General features: G+C 41.2%; 1 protein-coding gene across 1 annotated transcript; it reads right to left on the bottom strand.

The window, feature by feature from the left end:
* Positions 1-276: 276 nt before the first annotated feature.
* Positions 277-24,506, bottom strand: ces2b (carboxylesterase 2b). Its single transcript, XM_078283060.1, has 39 exons — positions 24,389-24,506; positions 24,157-24,298; positions 23,503-23,636; positions 22,618-22,771; positions 22,373-22,477; positions 22,139-22,237; positions 21,794-21,937; positions 21,524-21,601; positions 21,279-21,426; positions 21,022-21,171; positions 20,819-20,891; positions 20,572-20,742; positions 20,171-20,371; positions 19,939-20,080; positions 16,992-17,125; positions 15,413-15,566; positions 15,168-15,272; positions 14,934-15,032; positions 14,589-14,732; positions 14,319-14,396; positions 14,074-14,221; positions 13,817-13,966; positions 13,612-13,684; positions 13,354-13,535; positions 10,755-10,944; positions 10,502-10,640; positions 9,763-9,896; positions 9,525-9,678; positions 7,528-7,632; positions 7,317-7,418; positions 6,822-6,965; positions 6,302-6,382; positions 5,946-6,093; positions 2,976-3,125; positions 2,796-2,868; positions 1,002-1,172; positions 601-801; positions 369-510; positions 277-282 (listed from the first exon to the last, which is right to left on the bottom strand). The coding sequence occupies exons 2-39, from the start codon at positions 24,244-24,246 to the stop codon at positions 277-279; spliced, it is 4,896 nt and encodes a 1,631-aa protein (XP_078139186.1). The 5' UTR covers positions 24,247-24,298; positions 24,389-24,506.
* Between the last annotated feature and the right edge of the window lie 46 nt (positions 24,507-24,552).

Genomic DNA, 24,552 nt, shown 5'->3' with positions numbered 1-24,552 from the left:
AAGAAAGACCTTGACTTTCCATGAAGCATATTTACGGGACGAATTTAATATTATTCTAAAAATGATTCAAAACTATTATTCTCAAACAAACTAGACTAACCTGACAGACTCCAGTCTGATTAAAACATAAAATTGATTGGGGTTTTCTTATTAATACAATTACTGCCAATTTCAGTTGGGGTGTTTAAAGATAACCCTACTGCAGCCTGTTTATAAATGTAGTCCTCATCATTCTTACTGGCAATAAGCACTCTTTCAAAGTGTTAATACAACCAACTAGACCTGGAACACTATAAACAACAAACTTATCTAAAGTTGAATCTCAATAACTGAGCAAGATCACCACATCTGCAGCAAAGGGCTCTTACTGGGAGATTGGCATCTGGAGCTGCGTTTGCTGGAGTGTAAATGTTGAGGTAAAGGCAGTCTTCCGAAACGTCAGGGATTTCTATAGTTATGTTGCCGAGTAATTTGTACAGATCCTCAAGTAGCACTTTATTCTGAACACATCTGTGATAGAAAAGATTATGTATTATAACTTCTGTAGGGGATGCAACTCTTCCAAATATATGCAACCACTCAGGTGCATAAATGCCTTACATGGGTGGCTGCTGGGTGGCATCCCTCACTCCTTCCCATCCCTCTGCAGGCTGGGTTGGGGCCAGTCTCAGAGGGCCGACAGGTGGCTTGGCAAACGGCACACCCAGGTAGGCATGGACCCCCGTCTCCTTCCCCTTTACACTCACATACTGGCCTCTCACACCCCCAAGCTTTGTATGGACTACAGGTCCTGTTTTCAGTCTGTGGAGAAACAGCTTGATGAAAAAACAGAACATCAATTTTGCAATTCAAACACCAAATGATGACCACTCAACCAAAATGAATAATGATGTAGTTAATCCATTGGTGAAATTCAATGTAACCATTCAGTCTTACACTTGCTGTTTTTAATAATGTAGGTTAACAGTAGAGAGGTAAAATAGAGAACAGCAGTAACCTACAGCTCCATCTTCTCTTGGTGTTGTCTGGTCTTCTCTGGGAGGGTTTGAGTGAAGAAGTTGAAGCGGTCCTTCTTTAGGTGCTGACCAGGTACCTGCTCCATCCCAATGGCCAGGTAGTCTCCTTCTGCTCCATACTGTGGCCAATGGACCAGGCCGTCCCCATTAGGAGACCTACACACACACACACACACACACACACACCATAGCAGATTGGAAAGGGGATGCCACCAGTTTCTAGTTGTCCATTTGTTTTTGCACTGGAACGCTATTGAGTTTTAAATATAGTTTAGGACCTTTTTTGAACAAAATCCTGTGAACAAATGAAACTGCAAAGAAGTTGCTGCATACAAAAGGGGTGTGAAAAGAAAAATAAGCACAGATCCTTTACAGACCCACAGCGCCTGTGTTCAATTCAGTTCAGTGCACTGAAGCATTACGACACGGTTATCGGTTAAATAATTCCACTTACGTCACATAGATAGCACAGGTGATAGCGTTATCTAACGTTAAAGTTTATAGGACAACGAAACATGTGGATGTATGTAAATTAACGGCTGAGAGTGGGGCTCGGTGTGTGTGGTAGCAATGCTCGGCTAGCGCGACACGTTTATCGGTTAAATTACCTATTCCACATTTATCGGTTAAATTACCTATTCCACCAACATTACATACCACAGTTAATAACGTTACCTACCATTAAGGTTTGCAGGACTGCAGAAGATGTGGATGTTTGTAAATTGACGGCGAAGGGTGTGGCTCTAGAGGCCATCTCACGAAGCGACATCTCACTAAGCGTTACCTGACTGACTGACTGACTGACTGACTGAATGTATGACCTGAATTTGCCTCGTGATGCCCTCGGCTGCGCCGTGGGAAAAAACATTAGTTTCAAACTTTTACCTTATTGCATTTGAAGGCTAGTAACATTTATCTAAAACAAGCTGAAGACAGCTCTTCATTCTTACCTGATTACAGAAACTACATTAAGTTTAAATGCTTTTGAGTGTATTTATGAAATATCTTGATTTCCAATTTAGAAAAACAATGATACTGCAGTTGTAAGGCACTCTGCTACAGGCAGACAGGACACAAGGTAATTAAATGAAGAAGAAATAGTGCTATAGACAGGATAACAAACTCTTCAAATCAAATTATATGGTGGAGAAAATGGGAAATGCATATGAAGCACTGAATTAACTGTATGACATAGACCTTGTGTATACACACTTGGACAGTGTTTCTACTGGGAGTAGAATGGAAATGAAAACATTTGAATAACGTGCAAAGAAAAATACTTTTTATCATTATTTTACCTACCTCAACTGTAAATCTGGACACAATATGGGAAGTTGAGTCAATATGCAGAACAGAAAAAAGCCATTTTGTTTCATATTATTAGTTGATTCTCTGTTGCAAGCACTGTCACATAATGGCATTCCTGATAAGTCATTAGGACTGTGGAGCTAAGAATTTGTGCATAACAGACTGAGTACTGTTTGTATTCATTATGTGAGCTGGTTGAGTTCTTTGATTACTTTGCCAAGCCTTACTACTAGCCAGTGATTTATTAAGCTGTGAAGTGTCTGTGAGGCTATGAAATATACACAGAGGGCACACAACACAGCTATCAGTTATTTTAGTTTAGTCTTTTAAAAGCAATTTCATGGTTCTATTTTTTGGGGGGGTTGGGAAATGGGTTAGTTACCAAGAAAAATGTGACCTGGACAGTAAAAGGTTACCAATGTCACATTGAAGATTCACCCAGATCTTCTGCTCACCTGAGTAGACTCCTACCTTGTACGAGCAAAGTTGCCCCAATATGCCATCATGGTTCTGCTGAGCTGTTCGTCTTCCTCCGTGCATGATACTGGGAGAGAAGAGATTAAAGTGTTGGTACCCAAAGATGTTAAACACAATGTCTTCTGATAGACTGAACATCACTCTGAATTACATTATCTTAAAGTATCATTTTACCACTTAGTTTCAGATGATCTGTGGTGAAACAGGATCCCAAAACAAAAAACACCTCATCTCCATGGTCAGACCCAACAAAGCTTGGTCTCTTGTTCTTGAATATGCTGGGACTTTCCTGGAACAGATAGAAGTACACAGGAACTCCTGCATCTGTTTGTGGGATAAAAGCCATTTATTAGTGTAATCCTAAAACGGTCCTGGGCCCTCATTTATCAAAAAAAGATTCTAAATTCTCTTTACGAATAAAATTTAGAATGTGCATATGTACAAAAAAAACGGTATTTATCAAATGTGCGTACTCACACCTAAGTAAGTGCGTAAGTAAAGCTTTATTTATATAGCAACTTTTTAAAACACACGGTTTACAAAGCGCTTCACAACAAGAGGATAACAGAAAGAAAAGACATGGAAGACATAAAAACAACTTTAAGAGAAAACAAACCCTTAAAAGCCAAAAAACAAAATAATGCAATCAAACACATAAAGTATAGTATAAAACATATATATATATATGTATATATATATATATATATATATAACAAACAACATGATAAAAAGGCCAAACCTATAAAATACACACAATAAATCGTACATGCACACAAATCATAACCAAAGAAGACACCCATACAGTCACTTTTCACAAGAAGGCCTATAAAAATAGGTTTTTAGGAGTTACTTAAAAGAGTCAACAGACTCAGCTGATCTAATCGGTTTGGGGAGAAGATTCCAGAGAGTTGGGGCTAGAACTGCGAAGGCATGGTCTTAGATCTGAGTCTAGAACCGGGGATGACAAGCAGACCTTGATTGGAGGACCTCACTACCAAGGCTGTCTGGCTAAGGCAGGAGAGCAGGGCATTACAATAATGTAGGCATTACAATAATCTAGGCGTGAGAAAATGAAAACATGAATTGAACCAACTTGTTAATATGTTGCTCAAAATTCATATGCTCATCAAAAACAACACCCAGGTTGGAGGAGGCTTTAATGTTAGGTGCCAGAGGGCCTATATGGAGTTGAACCTCATTAACCAAGTGATTGGGGCCAAAAACAAGAACCTCAGTTTTATCAGAGTTTAAGTGCAAAAAGTTAAAAGACATCCAGTCCTTAATAGCGCCCAGACAGTTGTGGAGAGTGATGAGATTGCTCAGATTATTAGGTTTAACAGACAAGTACAGCTGAGTATCATCAGCGTAACAATGGTATGATATACCAACCAAAACTGTTGAAAATTTGACCCAAGGGAAGCATGTATAATGAGAACAGTATAGGACCGAGGATGGAACCCTGAGGAACCCCACACAGTAGAGGGGCAAATGAGGACATAGAGTTACCAATAGAAACCATGAAATGTCTGTTTGACAAGTAGGAGGAGAAACATTTCAGAGCGGTGCTGGAAATACCAACCCATCTGCTCCGATGAGGATGGCATGGTCAATAGTATCAAAGGCTGCGCCTAAGTCGAGAAGCACTAAGATGGAATGGTCACCATTATTAGCACACAAGAGGATGTCATTGGTAACTCTAAGCAAGGCAGTCTTAGTACTATGTTTTCGCCAGAAGCCAGATTGGAATTGATCAAATATGTTGTGTCCCTCAATCACCTGTAGAAGCCACTCAGCTACTACTTTCTCCAGGATTTTGGAGGTGAAGGAGAGCATAGAAATTGGTCTGTAATTATTAAGAGAGAGGGGATCAAGGCCAGGTTTTTTAAAAAGGGGCTGGACACATGCACTCTTGAAGTAATCAGGTACACAACCGGAGATAAGGGACTGGTTTACAATGGAGAGGAGACTAAGATAGGCAGGACTTCTTTGAGGAATTTGGATGTAATTATATCTAATGAACTGGAAGACGGGCGCTTGTGTGATATGATATCTAAAAGATGTTGCCGGGAAACGGGAGCAAACTTAGTTAGCAAATTAAAACAACTGCCTGCAGGCTCAGGACAGGAGGAACAAGGCGTGATATTCGATCTGATGGTACTGATGGTACCTACACTTACTTACACCTGTGAGTAATCTGTCTTGATAAATACCACACTTTCTAAACCACCATCATGCTCATGCACAGCCACTCGTTAGCATAAATATGCACCCCCAATTGACCATATATGGTAACAATCTTCCCTTTAAATGCTGCAGGAAATGTCATCGATGTCTCCTCTGTGCTGGCCATGGCTCTGACAAAGAACGCAGGAGGAAGACATTTTCCGATTTAATTTTTGGTAACTGAGGTTGTGTCACACCACAAAGTAGCTACTTTCTGGAACACTCGATGGTAGATTAATAAACAAGCGAAAAAATACAGCCTGTCAGCAGGTGTGAGCTGCATTAAACTGTTTTATCAGCAGAGCAGTGGCACAAATTAAGAAAAAAAAAGAAGTTTGACCTGATTATAGTCAACAAGAGGGACATTGCTGCAACAGGCAGAGGACAGACTGAGACCAGCCTGTCCAATGTGGACCGGACACTTCGGACCACTTGCCTCCTGTCGTGATAAATAATTATCATTTGAATATATTTCACTAAGCCTGCAGGTCCTCCCTGAAGGAGACGGTGGGGGCAGAGGTCCAATAAAACAGGACTTGGAAAACAAAAATCTAGTGAGTCGCCACTCATCGCTTTCAGTTAAAACGTTGGTGCGCTGTCTGAAAACGCGCTCCATATAGAACAAATAGACTCTTTGCTTGGAAATGGTCGTACGCATGCTTTACACACATATTTGTATGTATGCACTGTTGATAAATGAGGGCCCTGATCTTTGGACTCACCCACTGTGTGTGTGTGTGTGTGTGTTTCGCTGTAATAATGTTTTAAATGGTTTTAATGGTAATAATGATAAACCCCAGCCTTGACTGTTATTATTGAAAGGACACAACAGGCTGGCTAAATTCAGGTTATGTGATGGTGGGACTCAGCAATTATGCATGACATCTAAAACATTTACAACGCCAACAAGTAAGGTCTCACCTCTGTGGAAGTTTGCAGTCTTGAGGGAAGTAATGGTAAAGAGCACATCTCCAATAATCTCAATGAACCCATCTCTAATTTTCTCACGATCACCTGAGGTTCCCATGTATTCATCAGCCACCAGCTCACCTTTCCATTGGTCGTTAGGCTAGATCATACAGATAACATTCAGTATGGAATTGATGTAAAAAAACACTGCGTCAAAACATCTGATAAACTACTGTCAGAATTCTGTTTTCTTTCTTTCTTTCTTTTTACACTCCTTTGCCATCTCTTTTTGGTACCATGAAAATAATATGTAACAGTCATTGTTTTGATTTCTCAATATTTTGATCTCACCAGATGTCCTCACTTACATCACGGTATGTAAACATGGTTATAATGGGTATGGCTTCTTCCCGGTCCATTCCATCCACCCACCCTGGACGAGCTAACATCTAAAGGAACAAAACACAGAATTACATTCGATAATAACTGGACCGTTCTCCATTCATCAGTGGGTGCACATTTGATTCATTAACTGAGGTCAAAAGAGCATTGTGCTATCTACCTTCTTAAGATTTCCTTATTCCAGAAGTCATGTTTTCATGCATACTGTTAACCTCTCACTTTGAATGACTGATAATAAATTAATAATAAGCAAATGCACCAGTAATACATAATCAAGGATAGTAGAGTAAATCCAGTGAGTATGTATGGCAGTCATGAGGGGCAGAAATTAGACAACAGCAACAACAAATAGCACATGAACAGTCACATATTTCATTGCGTCATCATCTGCAGAAACATTTCTACCAAACCATCAGTTTTTCATTACACTGCATGTTTTTTACTTCCAAATTGGATGTTTGAAAATTCTATTCTATCTAAACTCACATTTGGAAAAAGCCATCCTGCTTCGTCACTATTGCAACCAATCATGAGAGGCACATTATGCATCTCATGATTCTGGAAAAGCTCCTTTGCAGACCTGAGCAGGAACTTCCCGTCAACAGTCACTCCAAGCTGTATCATTTGATTCTATAGAGGACAAGACAAACAACTGAATAAATGTTCCAACGCTGGCACCAGATAATATGGAAAAACAGAGACATGTAGGCATGAAGCAAAACTAATAATTACTGAAATTGTGATTGTTGGAACTGACACTTGGAAGAAATCCTGTTGAATTTTTCTCAGTATGAAAATCTGTCAATTGAAATATGCCCGAGCTGAGGCAAGCCACCTTCTCAAGTACAAGTCATCCAAGGAGTGCTATTTGCAAAAATTCTCAATTAGATCATGGCAACACCCTGAGCAACTTGTTCATGTCTACGACACAATAAAATGTTGCTATGGTCACTTTTATAACCAAGATTCTGTAAATTTCACCTCTTTGTGAATCTTCACAATGTCGTCAACCGACAACTTCATCACACATTCGGCAATCTTCTCTGTGGTGGAACTGTCACAGCCTGAGAGGTTTGCTATTATCTAGAATACAAAAAAAAGAAGCTACTTATTACGTGTATCATCATGTGCATTTTTTAGGGGCATTTTAAAAATATTTAATTTGTGTATCTATTCTAATTCCTTAACTCACCTGGGCTACAGGCAAAGGGTTGGGGTTCATGATCATGTCCATTGCTGCAGAGCCACTCTCAGCTATCGCACCATGAAACAAGCCAGCAGACAATGGAGAGAGAAGCTGCTCATGACATGGGAAACAAGAATGTCAAGATGTTGGTGCTGTTGCTGGTGATGTTGTGCTCATAAAAAACTGCAGCAATAATATTTGCGTGGAATTGAATGTATAAATCCTATGTGTTGACGAGATGAGGAGTTGAGATAAATCGTGTCAATCGTGTAGGAAAATTCAAGTATGATACCACAGCAAAGAAACATACAACACCAATGCACAAATAGCCAAAACAAGAAACAGTATGGACAACAACAGCAATCACGGAAAGTAGCCATCACAAAATAACATTTTTCGATGGGTCAGCCAACCCCTGACACAAAAACACTGGCATAGCTGTCAGTTCCAAACTGCTTATGTAAAAAAAAAGAAGTAACCACCCAGACAGCACCCGATCCTATTTCTGTGAAATGGTTTAGTCCTGTTCTACTCGAACTTGTGGGCACGTATAGCGCGCATAGCATTTGGAGGTGAGATCACGGTGCAGCGGTGCTAAAACACACACACAACGACACGCGCCCCCTGCCCCCGTAAGAGGAGAGATTAGGAGCCCCACAGGTTAGTCATCAACCTAAACTTGGTCCTTAAATAGGTATTTAAGGTTTTCAATTAACTTGTGTTTAGCAACAAACCGGAATGACCTGTTGCCAGCTGAAAAGTAACTGAAAGTAACTTGAGTTTATTTTCAGTTACATCCCTGTTTGTAACGAATACATAACATGTAAATACTTTAGTTTTGATTGATTGAATGGGTCTTCATTGTTTGGCTTCTCTGGTTTCTATATTTGCTTCTAAACTCCTAACAATAATAATACAATTCATTTGTATAGCCATTAGCCAACATGCCAAACGTTAAAATAGAACTAGTAGGCCTACATGATCCCTGTCACATGAATACATAGCTAAATAGCTAATAGTAATAAAAATAATAGTAATAATAATAACACATTTTATTTGTATATCACACTTTTAAATACAGTGTGATATACAAATATCTCATGTTAACACATGAGATGTTAACATTTTGAGAGCTGAAGTTTTCAATGTAGACAAAAAAAGTTAAGGACCGGACCAGAGAGCCCACCCCATTTGTTCCGTCTATTCAGTAGTATGTAGTGATCGATAGTGTCAAACACAGAGCTAAGATCAAGAAGGACAAGGATAGAGACCTTATTTAGTCCATGTTCATACGGAGATCGTTTACCACTTTAACAAGAGCTGTCTGTGTTGTGGTGAGGTCTAAATCCAGATTGGAAGTCGTTGAAGTGGCTGTTTAAAATTAAATAGCTATTCAGTTGATTATATATTATTTTTTCCAGGATTTTGCTGAGAAAAGGAAGATTGGATATAGGTCTAAAATAACTGATAACTGGTGCATCTAGATGTTTTTTTTTTTTTTTTTAAGTGGTTTAATAACAGCAGTTTTTAATGTATTTGGAAAAACACCAGCTTGCAGTGAACTATTAACAATTTTTATATATACACTATATACACTCTAGTACTCAAGGCCTACAGTTCAGGATAGGTCTCCAGTCAGGTGAAGTTATGACTTGGGCATAGCAGAGTAACTGCAGAGTGGCAAATCCTGCCAGTGATGGGAATGTGAGGACAGACATGATAAGAAAGCTTGCTGATTCTGATGTAGACTAGGGTACAGAACCTTATGTTCCTTCTCTCTCACTGCAGTGGGATCCTGCTAAGAAACTTCTTAAAATACAGTTGTCTGTTTGCTCTGTAGTTCTGCACCACCTGCCTAGAATCTGATGCTGCAGGCAGAAAAGATGTGCTAAACCGCTGTTGGCCACTGTGGTGGATTGTAGCATTTAGTCACCCGTAAATCATTACACTATGATGTGTGTGTGTGTGTGTGTGTGTGTGTGTGTGTGTGTGTGTGTCCTCACCAATAGGGATACGCTCACTCCACCAGCAGACTCCCCAAATATGGTGACTGAACCTGGGTCTCCTCCAAAGTTGTGAATGTGCTCCTGGACCCACCGCAGGGCTTCCACCTGGTCCAGCAGGCCAAAGTTCCCCGGCATGTTCTTGTCTCCTGTGCTGTGTAGAACACATGGGGTTGGAGACGATTAAAGTACCCAGTTAGACACACAGTCGGTCCGGTGCGGGACGGGACAGTCTTACCTAAAGAACCCCAGGATTCCAAGGCGATACTGGATCAGAACCACAACCACGTCCTGGTAAGCAGCCAGAGCAGAACCATCATATGAGGATGCAGAGCCGATGGTCAGTCCTCCTCCATGGATCCAGACCATCACCTTGTTGGCAAAATCAATGACATATCACATTATTGGGACTTTGCATACATGCAGCATTAAATCTCTCTAAGACAATATGTATCTAACCATAGATATATCCATCTATAAAATCATCTATCTATCCACCTATCTACACTACCAGTCAAAAGTTTGGACACACCACATTTTTCTTTACTTTTACTATTTTCCACATTTTAGAATAATAGTAAAGTCATCAAAACTATGAAATAACACAAATGGAATTATGCAATGACCAAAAAAGTGTTAAACAAATCAAAACTATCTTATATTTTAGATTATTTAAAGTAGCTGCCCTTTGCCTTGATGGAAGGGCAAAGGCTTTGGAAAGAAATTCAACTTCACTATTTATATTTGTCTAAGAAACAAATTTCAAGCATTTAAGCATAAACCTTTAGATCAAAATGGCTTCAAGATAAAAAAAAAAAAAAACATAGTACATTCAGTCATGTGTGTCCAAACGTTTGACTGGTTGTCTATGTTTCTACAATGTTTGCTTGACAAATGAACAGACTGATCCAAATTAACTAACCCAAATAAAAGAGCCTTGGTATTGCTTGATCTGATTTGTCTGCTCAAAGACTTACAGGCAGTTTTCGATTCTCAGAGGGTTTGACAGGTGTGTAAATGTTGAGATAAAGGCAATCTTCAGATATGTCCGGGAACTCAATTTCCATTGATAAATTTCTTGCAAGTTCAACGGGAAGCTCTGGGTCTTGGACACACCTGAAAAATATTCATTGTATCCATGAGTCATTGAATAAGTTTGGTTTTTTTTTGCCATCATTATCATCTCTGTTGAAATGCATGTGTCTTTGTCTCTGCTCCTCTGTGTCTTACATGGGTGGCTGCTGGGTGGCATCCCTCACTCCTTCCCATCCCTCTGCAGGCTGGGTTGGGGCCAGTCTCAGAGGGCCGACAGGTGGCTTGGCAAACGGCACACCCAGGTAGGCATGGACCTGTGTCTCCTTCCCCTTTACACTCACATGCGTCCCTTTCAGAAGCCCCAGCTTTGTACGGACTACAGGCCCTGTTGGGACGTTAGGATTGAGTCAGAGTCATGGTGCAACTGGAAGAACAGGAAGCGACTCTCAACAAGACTTTAGCAGCTGTATTTTTACATTTTATCAACACAATAGAGTCAATGTGACACAAACTATTTTCCTTATTTTATTTTTGCTTACTTTTATTTGCATGCAGTTATTCAAACATGCATCGGTTCCATCATGGTTTAGTGTTGTAGCCTACTAAACCATAACTGTACATATTGTGTTACAAGTCAAGCCTATTTTCACATGGGTATGCCAGTGTTTACCCCCAGAAATCCATTCTTGGCAGGGTGGAAAAGCTTCTGAAACACCATGGGACACAAAAACTCATTAACGACATACTAGTGAAATTGTTTTGGGGATAGCTTTGTAAGGCAGGACAAACCCTATCTATTCAGTGGTAAAGGCATCTAACCTCTGTACTGTAATGCATTACCAATATGTAGGTAAAAGGTCATATGGGGTAAAGCGTAATAAAATGTGAGTGGGTGAGCTATCAGGCGTGAACTACTTAAAATCAACGACTGATTAACAACAGATGCATTTATACCAGACACAAAACCATAAGTATGCTAATATCAGGATATTGACATGATTTGCTAAATCTAAAATCGGTACACGTAAAACTATGTAATTGTCGGTGTGACTGTACTGAGGTACATTTTTCCTACTTACCATGCAGGTCTGCAGCAACATACAGAAACAATATAGATAGTGTCAGGAAGACCTGAGTTTGGTGTGCAGGGGGCTTCATGACGGACGGATTGGTTGCGACACTCCTTTGGCTTTGGAGCAGCCTGACAGCGACCACGACGAAGAACCGACTGAAGACTAGGAAGCGACAAACTTCGTGTGTTTTGCTTTCTACCTTTGACCGAGCTAGTGGAGTATGCTAATCTGTACCTGCTGGATTAGTGTACAAAGGACATGGTGCGGCTAGATAAAGCCAGTAGTTACAGTCAACAAGGGCTCCCCAGCCCCGATTCATGACGTCATATTGGGAATATGAACGAACCAGTGGCGGTTCAACACTTTTTCACAGGAGAGGGCCAGACTGGTACTTTGGGGAACCAATAACTTTAAGCATACCTGTTAGCCTATTTTGATGCACATTTTCAAAAAAATATATACATATTTACAGAAAATTCACACACATCACACTGTACATTTTATTTATGACTGACATGAAAAAAACATTCAATAGTTGTATTTTGCAGTTTTTTTTTTTTTACAACTTTTCACAAATTGACATATTAATCTTTCATATTAGAGGTCATTGCCCTTCTACACTATACATAGTATTCCCATGATGCCACTTGCATTTTACCAATATGGTGCTTTAATATACACAGCTCACTGGCTGTGGCTGTCATTTGATTATAATCACTTGTTAATTTATTACAGTGGTAGACTTTGGATGAGTCTTCACCAGTTGAATTGATGTAGGCTACTTCATGCTCACACTTCAATGACTGTTCATAAATCTTAGCAAATCACTTGTGGGATTTATGGCCTGGATGGTCATTATACTGCAGTTTCTCTAGAGAACTGTCTGCCAAGCCACGTTTAACTTCTTATCTAAGACATCTTGAAAATGGCTGTTCAAAACCTGTGTGACTCAAACCTTCGCTCACGTACTGTGGTGAAAACACAATGTTCAGCAAGTCCAGAGCTAAGGTTTGGCTGTCACTTTGGAATTCCCTCTATTGCAATAGTTCGTTGTTTGATATGATTTTGTCCCAAGGAACTTCATCTGAGGAGATTTTTAAAGTTCAAGTTCAGCCCCAGACTTTGCTAGGCTCATTCTCTGTAAAGTCCTTAGAGACATGCTTGTGATAAAGGCCTATATATAAATAAACTTGAAAAGATTTTTGTAGTTCTCATGAATTTTGAATGTAAATGTTTTGACTAATATTTTCACTTTGTTTATATTTATTCATAGACCCAATTTTAATTTGATTTTTGCGTTCTATCTATTGTTACTTTGGCACCATTGCATATGAGTCTTTGTCTAAATTTGTCCCTGAGGATTAAATAAAGGTTTGAATGAATGAATGAATGTTCTTGTATTCCATGTCTTGTATGGAGTGTTGTGCATTTTTGTGAATTTGAAAATGTGTGATTGATAGGTAAATTTACTTACAATTACATTTACATGTCCAAATAAATGAACTATTATAAAAGCATCTGCTAAATTACGTAATGTAATGTAAATTTAACAGCCCTTTGTAATCACAGGTGAACACAGACATTATTGCAGCATTTTCCTGTCTTGATGTCTTCTTGATGACACAGGTACAGCGTAAGATGATCTCATCTGATTGACATGATTGTAGTTAATGAAATTTAAATTCCCATTTCCCCACGAAGACAAGAGCACTGCCCATCCTACAGCTCGCCGTGCTCCATCTTCTCTTGGTGTTGTCTGGTCTTCTCTGGGAGGGTTTGAGTGAAGAAGGTGAAGCGGTCCTTCTTTAGGTGCTGACCAGGTACCTGCTCCATCCCAATGGCCAGGTAGTCTCCTTCTGCTCCATACTGTGGCCAATGGACCAGGCTGTCCCCATTAGGAGACCTACACACACAGTTTTATTTAAAACAAGTTTATCTTTTCTTCAATGTGAATTATAGTAATAACAATAAATTCCTACCCTGTGCGAGCAAAGCTCCCCCAGTAGCTCATCATGGTTCTGCTTAGCTGTTCCTCCTCTTCTGTGCACACATCTAAAATGGTGGAAGTTTGGTCAAGCTTCAGTTGCAGACCTGCTAAAATTTAGCATTCTAGGAAAGCCAGAGACAATTCCAGATCTCTGGTGAAATTTTTGAATATACATATTTTTTGTTAATTGGACTTACCCTCTAGTTTGACATGGGTCGTGGTGAAGCAGAGTCCTAATACTGTAAAGAGTTCGTCTCCGTGGTCAGACCCAACAAAGCTCGGCCTTTTCTCCTGCAGGAATTTGGGAGCATACTGGTACTCATACAGGTATACAGGGGCACCGGCATCTAGTTGTAAACAAATGGGTGTGGAGTGTCTCAGTTATGCAAGTGTGTGACAGTAAAGAATCAACAATAGTCCTTTGTTGGATTGCATCATTTCCTTCTAAAAATACCTCTGTGGGCATTGGCAACCTTGATGGCAGGAAAGGTGAACATCAGGTCTCCAAGTAGCTCAGTGTACCCATCTCTATTTTTCACACGATCTTCAGAGGTTCCCAGATATTCATCTGCTATCAGCTCTCTGATCAATTCATCTTTGGGCTTGAGAAAAGAAAAAAAGCATTAAGTCTAACAACAGAGAAGCTCGAGTAGAATCAAGCAGTGAAATACTGTGTATGTTGGGCATTGTTTCTCTTACATCAGGGAAGAACATGGCTAGAGTGGACATGACGTCTTCCCGATCCATTCCCTCTGTCCAGTTTGGAGGAGCAAAGAACTAAGGGAAGGTTAGCTGATTCACCAGTTTTGTTTTGTTTAAAGTTTAAGACAAGTACAGAAGTCAAACAATACAATTGTATCAGGGGTTAAGATGAAAACTGGAAAACAGTCTCCACTAAACTCTGAAAAATGCATTTACTGTTTTATCTGTTTTAACAAATATCAGTGATAATTTTGCATTCATACTTACACCAGGAAGTAGCCAGCCCCCTTCATCATTATTAATGCCGGTTATGAAAGGTATTTTGAGAAGTTCATGGTTTTGTAACAATTCAGCCACAGGTTTTGTCAGGAAGTGTCCATCAACACTGACAGTAAATATCATCATTTGGTCCTTGTGAGAAAAAATGATATCAAGGAAAACGTTGGGCAGATGGTTTACTGACAAATCGTGACCAAAATATTTTGTATGACAATAGTATTCTGTGAATAAAGCTACATAAGTGAATATTTCACTAGGATCTTATGGAAGACATGGCATGTGTTGTAATCTCGTCAGTATATAGTTGTCTAATATCAGTTTTGCACATCTCACCACAGCAAGAGTCACCATGGCATCATTATCCATGTGTCTCATGCAATCAGCGATCTTCTCTGTGCTTGTGATGCCACAGCCAGACACATTGGCTATCATCTGAGGATAGATATCGGGGATTCATCTCAATTTAAAGAGGAAAACAACAGAGGATGTGGTGGTGCTACTGTATGTTCTACATATTCTGCATTTACAGACAGTTACATAAAAAACTTTAGCATATTCATAAATAACCTGAGCAACCGGCAGTGGATCATTTGTCACAAGTATATCCATTGCAGCAGTACCACTCTCAGCAATTGCATGGTGAAACAGGCCATCAGACAATGGTGAGAGAAGCTGGAAAATCAAGCAACAGAAAATATGAAATATTCCATGTAGTAAATTAACATTGACTTTACTATGTATTACTGGCCAGAACTGGTTTTTGATTTGTTTCAGTTTCAAAAATGATGGTTTATCTGTAAATTGATTCTTACCAGGAGGGATACGCTCACTCCACCAGCAGACTCCCCAAATATGGTGACTGAACCTGGGTCTCCTCCAAAGTTGTGAATGTGCTCCTGGATCCAGCGCAGGGCTTCCACCTGGTCCAGCAGGCCAAAGTTTCCTGGCATGTGCTCATCTCCAGTGCTGGAGAGAACACACAACTGGAGTGAAACAAGTCAGACAGAGGCAGAGCAGACAGCCAATAGTATGACTGGCTTTCGTTAGAATTCTACTGATTCCGGTGCCATTTTCAATTCTTCTTATCGATCCAATTCTTCATCGATTCCCACTATACAAATTTTCAGGGGTATACAGTTTAAGTGGAGCTAACTTTGATTTATTACTCAAGACAGACATTGCTGTGTAGAGTTACTTTTGTCTCAGAATTACTTTCCAAAGCAGCGAAGGCACATTTGGCACAATGCCTTACTTACTTGCCCTGACTGTATTTACCATTTTATTGGGTTGTTCAAGTGCGCTCTACCTGTAGTTACACTATTTCTGACAGCAATTGAAAGCAGTAGTTACGGTTGCCGTGGTGCAGAACAAGTTAAAGGTCCCATATCGTGTAAAACAGGATTTCCCTTGCCTCTTTGACTATAAAGGAGTTGGATGTGCTATCTAAACATTGTGAAAGTTATCAAAACGCACGGTTGCCAACTAAATCCACACAATCCATATTAGAAAACCGTACCTCTATACAAGCCATTTGGACTTCCTTAACTCTGTGGCATCACAAAGGTTCGCTCATTTTCATTTTTGTAAGAAATAATAGTTTAACAAAGTGGTTTTTTTTTCAAAGCAGTTGAGTGATTGTCATTGTTTATTATGAGAGTTTTCTCTGCCTCTCGCTGTCTGCAGCTGCCGGGTCTGTGATGTCTCATGTTTCACTCTTGAAACGGTTAGCCAATCAGAACAGAGGGGTTGTTAATATTAATGAGCCTTAAAGGCACAGCAACAGTAACAGCCTGTTCTTGGTAAGGCTCAGAGAGATGCTGGAAAATTAACATGTAAAAATGGATTGAGAGTCTTTTTGGTGCATGACACCACACAAACAGCTTTTAATGGACCTCAAGACATAAAATAAAACACTGGAAAGTGTAGAATATGGGACCTTTAGTTAATGAGGTAAATATTGGACATTTGGACCCACAGTGTAATTGTTTGACTGAAGAACATTTGGTTTATGCTGCACGAGCTGTATGGAGTAATTTTATGGCCTTTTTATTTGCTGTTTTTGGAACTCTAAAGAAACGGTCTCCAACAACTTCTGTTGTTTTGAAGAAGGCTGCTACAGAGCTGCACTAGCCAACTTGCTGTTAAATGGACATACTTTATTTCAACTTCACTGGTGTTTCTACCGACATGAGGGTGAGTACATATGTGACCCGCCAGCGTCAAATTAATGGTCGATAAGAGGCATTGTTAGTACGGTGGCTTAACGATTCTGGTGAATTATTTGGAACCAGGACTAAATTGGAACTGTTTCTCGATACCCATCCCTAGCCAACAGAGACATGAATTGTCTCAAAACTAATAGAACAGCAATAGTGACTTGAGCCTTTTTACCTGAGGAACCCCAGTAGTCCCAAGCGGTATTGGATCAGAACCACAACCATATCCTGGTAAGCAGCCAGGGCAGAACCATCATAAACTGAGGCTGACCCACTTGCTAGCCCCCCACCATGGATCCAGACCATGACCTAGGGAAAGAAAGACCTTGACTTTTTTCAATGAAGCATATTTATGGGACGAATTTACTATTATTCTGAAGGAGCTCACCTCATAAGAATCTCCTTTCAGTTGATTCACTCGGTACAATACATATAGTATGGGATATTATGCCTTTGCGTAGTCTGAAGACACCTTTATTCACACCTGTAAGGCAGATGACCTGTGGTGATATATGTGAGGCCCTGCCTTACATACATAAATCCCATCACCACGGTCACACCTCAGTTCTTACGCTCTTCACCTTGCTAAGATCACCTCACACCTATGGAGTTAACTTGAGCCAAAGTGAGTCCACTGTTTACGGAGTGCTGATTTTCGGATCAAGTTGCATGCTTTGTCTCTGAGCAGCTAGTTTAGCTTAGCTTTGCTAACAGAGCTATCTGGAATGAGCACTAAAGCTAAGACTGCAAGGATTAAGTCTTCTATTTGCCCCTGTCCTCAGGAGTGAGTTTTTCTTGCATGAAAAAGACCAGCACGATGCCTGGCCTGTTTGTCTCGGGATTGTGCATGGTCGGAGAGCGTTGATCGAGCCTGACGTATGTGCGTTTTGTATCCAGCTGAGACGTTTGACTCTAGAACGGCAGGTTACTTTCATAAAGAAAGTGCTGGGAAAGGCAACGGTTCAACGGGAGGACCCTCTCCTCTCCGAGACTGGGGATCCGGCTTCGTCCAGATCTGAGTGCGAGGACTGCCAAGGAGAGAATCCTGTCATTAGTTGGGGGGCCCAAATGGATTGTCTAGATGAGCTAGGTGTCATGCGGTCTGATCCCTCCGCTGCCTTTACCCAGCATCAAGCTGTGCTCAAGGTTTGCCAGGATGATGAAGATGTGCTGGATCTTGGATACGACATGTGCAGTTTGTCTGAGGAACAGGAGGAGGCTTTACCTGCAGGCCAAGCCACCCCCGTTGCCATGGTGGTCGGTCAGGACGACAATTCATTCCACTTCCAGTTTCTTCACTCTCAGAAACTCAAAGCCGAGAAGGTAGGTTTGATGAACCCACCTCCCAAGGGGGCAGCGTTGGCAGGTTACCTGGCACCCTCACACAACCAGGGAATGACTGGCCCCCGCAGTCCTCTCCAAGCACTGGCATTTTTCCTCGGCACAGCTGGAGAAGATATGCGGAGCCAGGTACAGCCAGGGCCCTTAGCTCTGTCACTCTGCTGCAAACATATCAGGCTATGTGCTCTGCTGAGCTTGGGGATCAACTGCCTGCAGACAGCCCTCTGACTCCACTGCTCAACGGTTCTCAGGTCAAAGTCCCGAATCTGAGTTTGTTAAATGTTTGCTCACAGTTGACAAAACCACACATTCCCATTGTTCCTCCTATTGTCAGTGCCCCACTAAAGGTGCCATCACACCCATGTTTGAGTGTTTTGAATGTGCCTCCACTGAATGTAATAAAGGCAATAAAGTGTGTTCACACAAAAGCAGACCAATTAAACATGAATCAAGGCATGCCATTCTGGCCGAAACACAAGAGCAGCTGCCCTCTCACAGTGAGTCAGATCAGTCCGCTCCCTGTCCATATACAGGAGTGGCATGCATGTGCAGTGTCTCCATGGGTAGAAAGTACAGTAGCTGCAGGCTACCGATTGCAGTTTCGAATATGTGTGGATATGAAATTAGTTTCTTATAAGACTGCTTTGCTCCTTGCCTTGGCTTCTGCTAAGCATGTGGCTGATCTCTACGCTCTGTCTGTGCATCCTTCCTGAACCTGGTTTGCCCCGGGTAACTCAAAGGTCACTTTATGCCCTAATACGGCTTATATACCTAAGGTCATGTCTGCATCATACAGTTCATTGGCTTTTGAACTTTTTTCCTTTTAACTCTCCTCCTTTCGCTTCTGAGGAGCAGCAGAGGTTACACGCCCTGCGTCCAGTGCGTGCATTACACGTTTATATGGAGTGTACTCAGAGTGTGTGCTCATGTGACCGGCTTTTTTGTTTGTTTCGCTAACACTGTGCGGGGCAAAGCCCTGTCAAAACAGCAGCTTTCTCATTGGATTGTAGAGGCTATCTCCCTGGCCTACAGCAGCAGGTCTCATGTTACCCGAATGGGGTACGGGCACACTCGACCAGGGGAATGGCAATGTCATGGGCATTGTTTAAAGGAGTGTCTGTGAGTGATATTTGTGCGGTGGCAAGTTGGGCCTCGCCACACATGTTTGTCCTCTCTGCTGGGTCTGTGATGCACTAAGGCATCAGGAGTCTTTCCAGTTCAGTGGCGGTTCTGCGGGACGTGAATATATGTCCCATATTGTATGTGTTGTACCGAGTGAATTGACTGAAAGGGAACGTAATGTTATGGCTATAACTACTGTTCCCTGAAGAAAAGGAACGAAGTACAACACTGTGTTGGCCCGCTTCACTTTTAGGGCTCGGTGAAGAGCGGCTACTGAACTGAGGTGTGACTGTGGTGACGGGGTTTATAGACGGGGCCTCACCTACGTCACCACAGGTCATCTGCCTTACAGGCGTGAATAAAGGTGTCTTCAGTCAGACTACGCAAAGGCGCAATATCCCATACTATACATGTCATACGTCCTCTCCTTCAGGGAACAGTATATATAGCCATAATATTACGTTTTCCCATTAAAACACTGACAACTTCAGTTGGGGTGTTTAGAGATGACCCTATTGCAGCCTGTTTATAAATGTAGTCATCATCAAAGCCACAAAATGGTGTGCAACCAACTAGACCTGGAACACTTAAACAACAAACCTAAAGTTGAATCTCAATAACTGAGCAAGATCACCAAATCTGCAGCAAAGGGCTCTTACTGGGAGATTGGCATCTGGAGCTGCGTTTGCTGGAGTGTAAATGTTGAGGTAAAGGCAGTCTTCCGAAACGTCAGGGATTTCTATAGTTATGTTGCCGAGTAATTTGTACAGATCCTCAAGTAGCTGTTTATTCTGAACACATCTGTGAAAGAAAAGATTATGTATTATAACTTCTGTAGGGGATGCAACTCTTCCAAATATATGCAACCACTCAGGTGCATAAATGCCTTACATGGGTGGCTGCTGGGTGGCATTCCTCACTCCTTCCCATCCCTCTGCAGGCTGGGGTGGGGCCAGTCTCAGAGGGCCGACAGGTGGCTTGGCAAACGGCACACCCAGGTAGGCATGGACCCCCGTCTCCTTCCCCTTTACACTCACATACTGGCCTCTCACACCACCAAGCTTTGTATGGACTACAGGTCCTGTTTTCAGTCTGTGGAGAAACAGCTTGATGAAAAAACAGAACATCAATTTTGCAATTCAAACACCAAATGATGACCACTCAACCAACATTAATAATGATGTAGTTAATCCATTGGTGAAATTCAATGTAATCATTTAGTGTTACACTTGCTGTATTTAATAATGTAGGGTAACAGTAGAGAGGTAAAATAGAGAACAGCAGTAACCTACAGCTCCATCTTCTCTTGGTGTTGTCTGGTCTTCTCTGGGAGGGTTTGAGTGAAGAAGTTGAAGCGGTCCTTCTTTAGGTGCTGACCAGGTACCTGCTCCATCCCAATGGCCAGGTAGTCTCCTTCTGCTCCATACTGTGGCCAATGGACCAGGCCGTCCCCATTAGGAGACCTACACACACAGTTTTTTTTAAAACAAGTTTATCTTTTCTTCAATGCTAATCATAATAATAACAATAAATTCCTACCCTGTGCGAGCAAAGCTCCCCCAGTAGCTCATCATGGTTCTGCTTAGCTGTTCCTCCTCTTCTGTGCACACATCTAAAATGGTGGAAGTTTGGTCAAGCTTCAGTTGCAGACCTGCTAAAATTTAGCATTCTAGGAAAGCCAGAGACAAATCCAGATCTCTGGTGAAATTTTTGAATATATATATATTTTTAATTGGACTTACCCTCTATTTTGACATGGGTCGTGGTGAAGCAGAGTCCTAATACTGTAAAGAGTTCGTCTCCGTGGTCAGACCCAACAAAGCTCGGCCTTTTCTCCTGCAGGAATTTGGGAGCATACTGGTACTCATACAGGTATACAGGGGCACCGGCATCTAGTTGTAAACAAATGGGTGTGGAGTGTCTCAGTTATGCAAGTGTGTGACAGTAAAGAATTAACAATAGTCCTTTGTTGGATTGCATCATTTCCTTCTAAAAATACCTCTGTGGGCATTGGCAACCTTGATGGCAGGAAAGGTGAACATCAGGTCTCCAAGTAGCTCAGTGTACCCATCTCTATTTTTCACACGATCTTCAGAGGTTCCCAGATATTCATCTGCTATCAGCTCTCTGATCAATTCATCTTTGGGCTTGAGAAAAGAAAATAAGCATTAAGTCTAACAACAGAGAAGCTTGAGTAGAATCAAGCAGTGAAATACTGTATATGTTGGGCATTGTTTCTCTTACATCAGGGAAGAACATGGCTAGAGTGGACATGACGTCTTCCCGATCCATTCCCTCTGTCCAGTTTGGAGGAGCAAAGAACTAAGGGAAGGTTAGCTGATTCACCAGTTTTGTTTTGTTTAAAGTTTAAGACAAGTACAGAAGTCGAACAATACAATTGTATCAGGGGTTAAGATGAAAACTGGAGAACAGTCTCCACTAAACTCTGAAAAATGCATTTACTGTTTTATCTGTTTTAACAAATATCAGTGATAATTTTGCATTCATACTTACACCAGGAAGTAGCCAGCCCCATTCATCATTATTGAAGCCGGTTATGAAAGGTATTTTGAGAAGTTCATGGTTTTGTAACAATTCAGCCAAAGGTTTTGTCAGGAAGTGTCCATCGATACTGACAGGAAATCTTATCATTTGGTCCTTGTGAGGAAAAATGATATCAAGGAAAACGTTGGGCAGATGGTTTACTGACAAATCGTGACCAAAATATTTTGTATGACAATAGTATTCTGTGAATAAAGCTACATAAGTGAATATTTCACTAGGATCTTATGGAAGACATGGCATGTGTTTTAATCTCGTCAGTATATAGTTGTCTAATATCAGTTTTGCACATCTCACCACAGCAAGAGTCACCATGGCATCATTATCCATGTGTCTCATGCAATCAGCGATCTTCTCTGTGCTTGTGATGCCACAGCCAGACACATTGGCTATCATCTGAGGATAGATATCGGGGATTCATCTCAATTTAAAGAGGAAAACAACAGAGGATGTGGTGGTGCTACTGTATGTTCTACATATTCTGCATTTACAGACATTTACATAAAAAACTTTAGCATATTCATAAATAACCTGAGCAACCGGCAGTGGATCATTTGTCACAACCATATCCACTGCAGCAGTACCACTCTCAGCAATTGCATGGTGAAACAGGCCATCAGACAATGGTGAGAGAAGCTGGAAAATCAAGCAACAGAAAATATGAAATATTCCATGTAGTAAATTCACATTGACTTTACTGGGTATTACTGGCCAGAACTGGTTTTTGATTTGTTTCAGTTTCAAAAATGATGGTTTATCTGTAAATTGATTCTTACCAGGAGGGATACGCTCATTCCACCAGCAGACTCCCCAAATATGGTGACTGAACCTGGGTCTCCTCCAAAGTTGTGAATGTGCTCCTGGATCCAGCGCAGGGCTTCCACCTGGTCCAGCAGGCCAAAGTTTCCTGGCATGTGCTCATCTCCAGTGCTGGAGAGAACACACAACTGGAGTGAAACAAGTCAGACAGAGGCAGAGCAGACAGCCAATAGTATGACTGGCTTTCGTTAGAATTTTACTGATTCCGGTGCCATTTTCAATTCTTCTTATCGATCCAATTCTTCATCGATTCCCACTATACAAATTTTCAGGGGTATACAGTTTAAGTGGAGCTAACTTTGATTTATTACTCAAGACAGACATTGCTGTGTAGAGTTACTTTTGTCTCAGAATTACTTTCCAAAGCAGCGAAGGCACATTTGGCACAATGCCTTACTTACTTGCCCTGACTGTATTTACCATTTTATTGGGTTGTTCAAGTGCGCTCTACCTGTAATTACACTATTTCCGACAGCACTTGAAGGCAGTATCTGCTTGCTACTGTAGTGACGGTTGCTGTGGTGCAGAACAAGTTAATGAGGTAAATATTGGACTTTTGGACCCACAGTGTAATTGTTTGGCTTCAGAACATTTGGTTTATGCTGCATGAGCTGTATGGAGTAATTTTATGGGTTTTTTATTTGCCATTTTTGGAACTCTAAAGAAACGGTCTCCAGCAACTTCTGTTGTTTTGAAGAAGGCTGCTACAGAGCTGCACTAGCCAACTTGCTATGTGTTAAATGGACATACTTTATTTCTAAATTGGAACTGGTTGAATGAATTGAATGAAATGAATTGTCTCAAAACTAATAGAACAGCAATAGTGACTTGAGCCTTTTTACCTGAGGAACCCCAGTAGTCCCAAGCGGTATTGGATCAGAACCACAACCATATCCTGGTAAGCAGCCAGGGCAGAACCATCATAAACTGAGGCTGACCCACTTGTTAGCCCCCCACCATGGATCCAGACCATGACCTATGGAAAGAAAGACCTTTTTTCAATGAAGCATATTTACGGGACAAATTTACTATTATTCTGAAGGAGCTCACCTCATAAGAATCTCAAACAAACTAGACTAAACTGACAGACTCCAATCTGATTCAAATATAAAATGGATTGTGGTTCCCTTTCAGTTGATTAACTCGGTGCAACACATATAGTATGGGATATTATGCCTTTCTGTAGTCTGACTGAAGACACCTTTATTCACGCATGTAAGGCAGATGACCTGTGGTGATATATGTGAGGCCCTGCCTTACATACATAAACCCCGTCACCACGGTCACACCTCAGTTCTTACGCTCTTCACCTTGCTAAGATCACCGCACACCTATGGAGTTAACATTGATTCATCATTTAGGCACTCTTTCAAAGTGTTAAAGCCACAAAATAGTGTGCAACCAACTAGACCTGGAACACTTAAAGAACAAACTTATCTAAAGTTGAATCTCAATAACTGAGCAAGATCACCACATCTGCAGCAAAGGGCTCTTACTGGGAGATTGGCATCTGGAGCTGCGTTTGCTGGAGTGTAAATGTTGAGGTAAAGGCAGTCTTCCGAAACGTCAGGGACTTCTGCAATCATGCCGCCGAGTAATTTTAACAGATTCACAAGTAGCACTTTATTCTGAACACATCTGTGAAAGAAAAGATTATGTGTTATAACTTCTGTAGGGGATGCAACTCTTCCAAATATATGCAACCACTCAGGTGCATAAATGCCTTACATGGGTGGCTGCTGGGTGGCATCCCTCACTCCTTCCCATCCCTCTGCAGGCTGGGGTGGGGCCAGTCTCAGAGGGCCGACAGGTGGCTTGGCAAACGGCACACCCAGGTAGGCATGGACCCCCGGGTATGGACTACAGGTCCTGTTTTCAGTCTGTGGAGAAAC

The sequence above is a fragment of the Centroberyx gerrardi genome, chromosome 4, assembly GCF_048128805.1.
Source record: "Centroberyx gerrardi isolate f3 chromosome 4, fCenGer3.hap1.cur.20231027, whole genome shotgun sequence".
In the NCBI taxonomy this organism is placed as follows: Eukaryota; Metazoa; Chordata; class Actinopteri; order Beryciformes; family Berycidae; genus Centroberyx; species Centroberyx gerrardi.
This window is presented reverse-complemented; position numbering and strand designations above follow the sequence as displayed.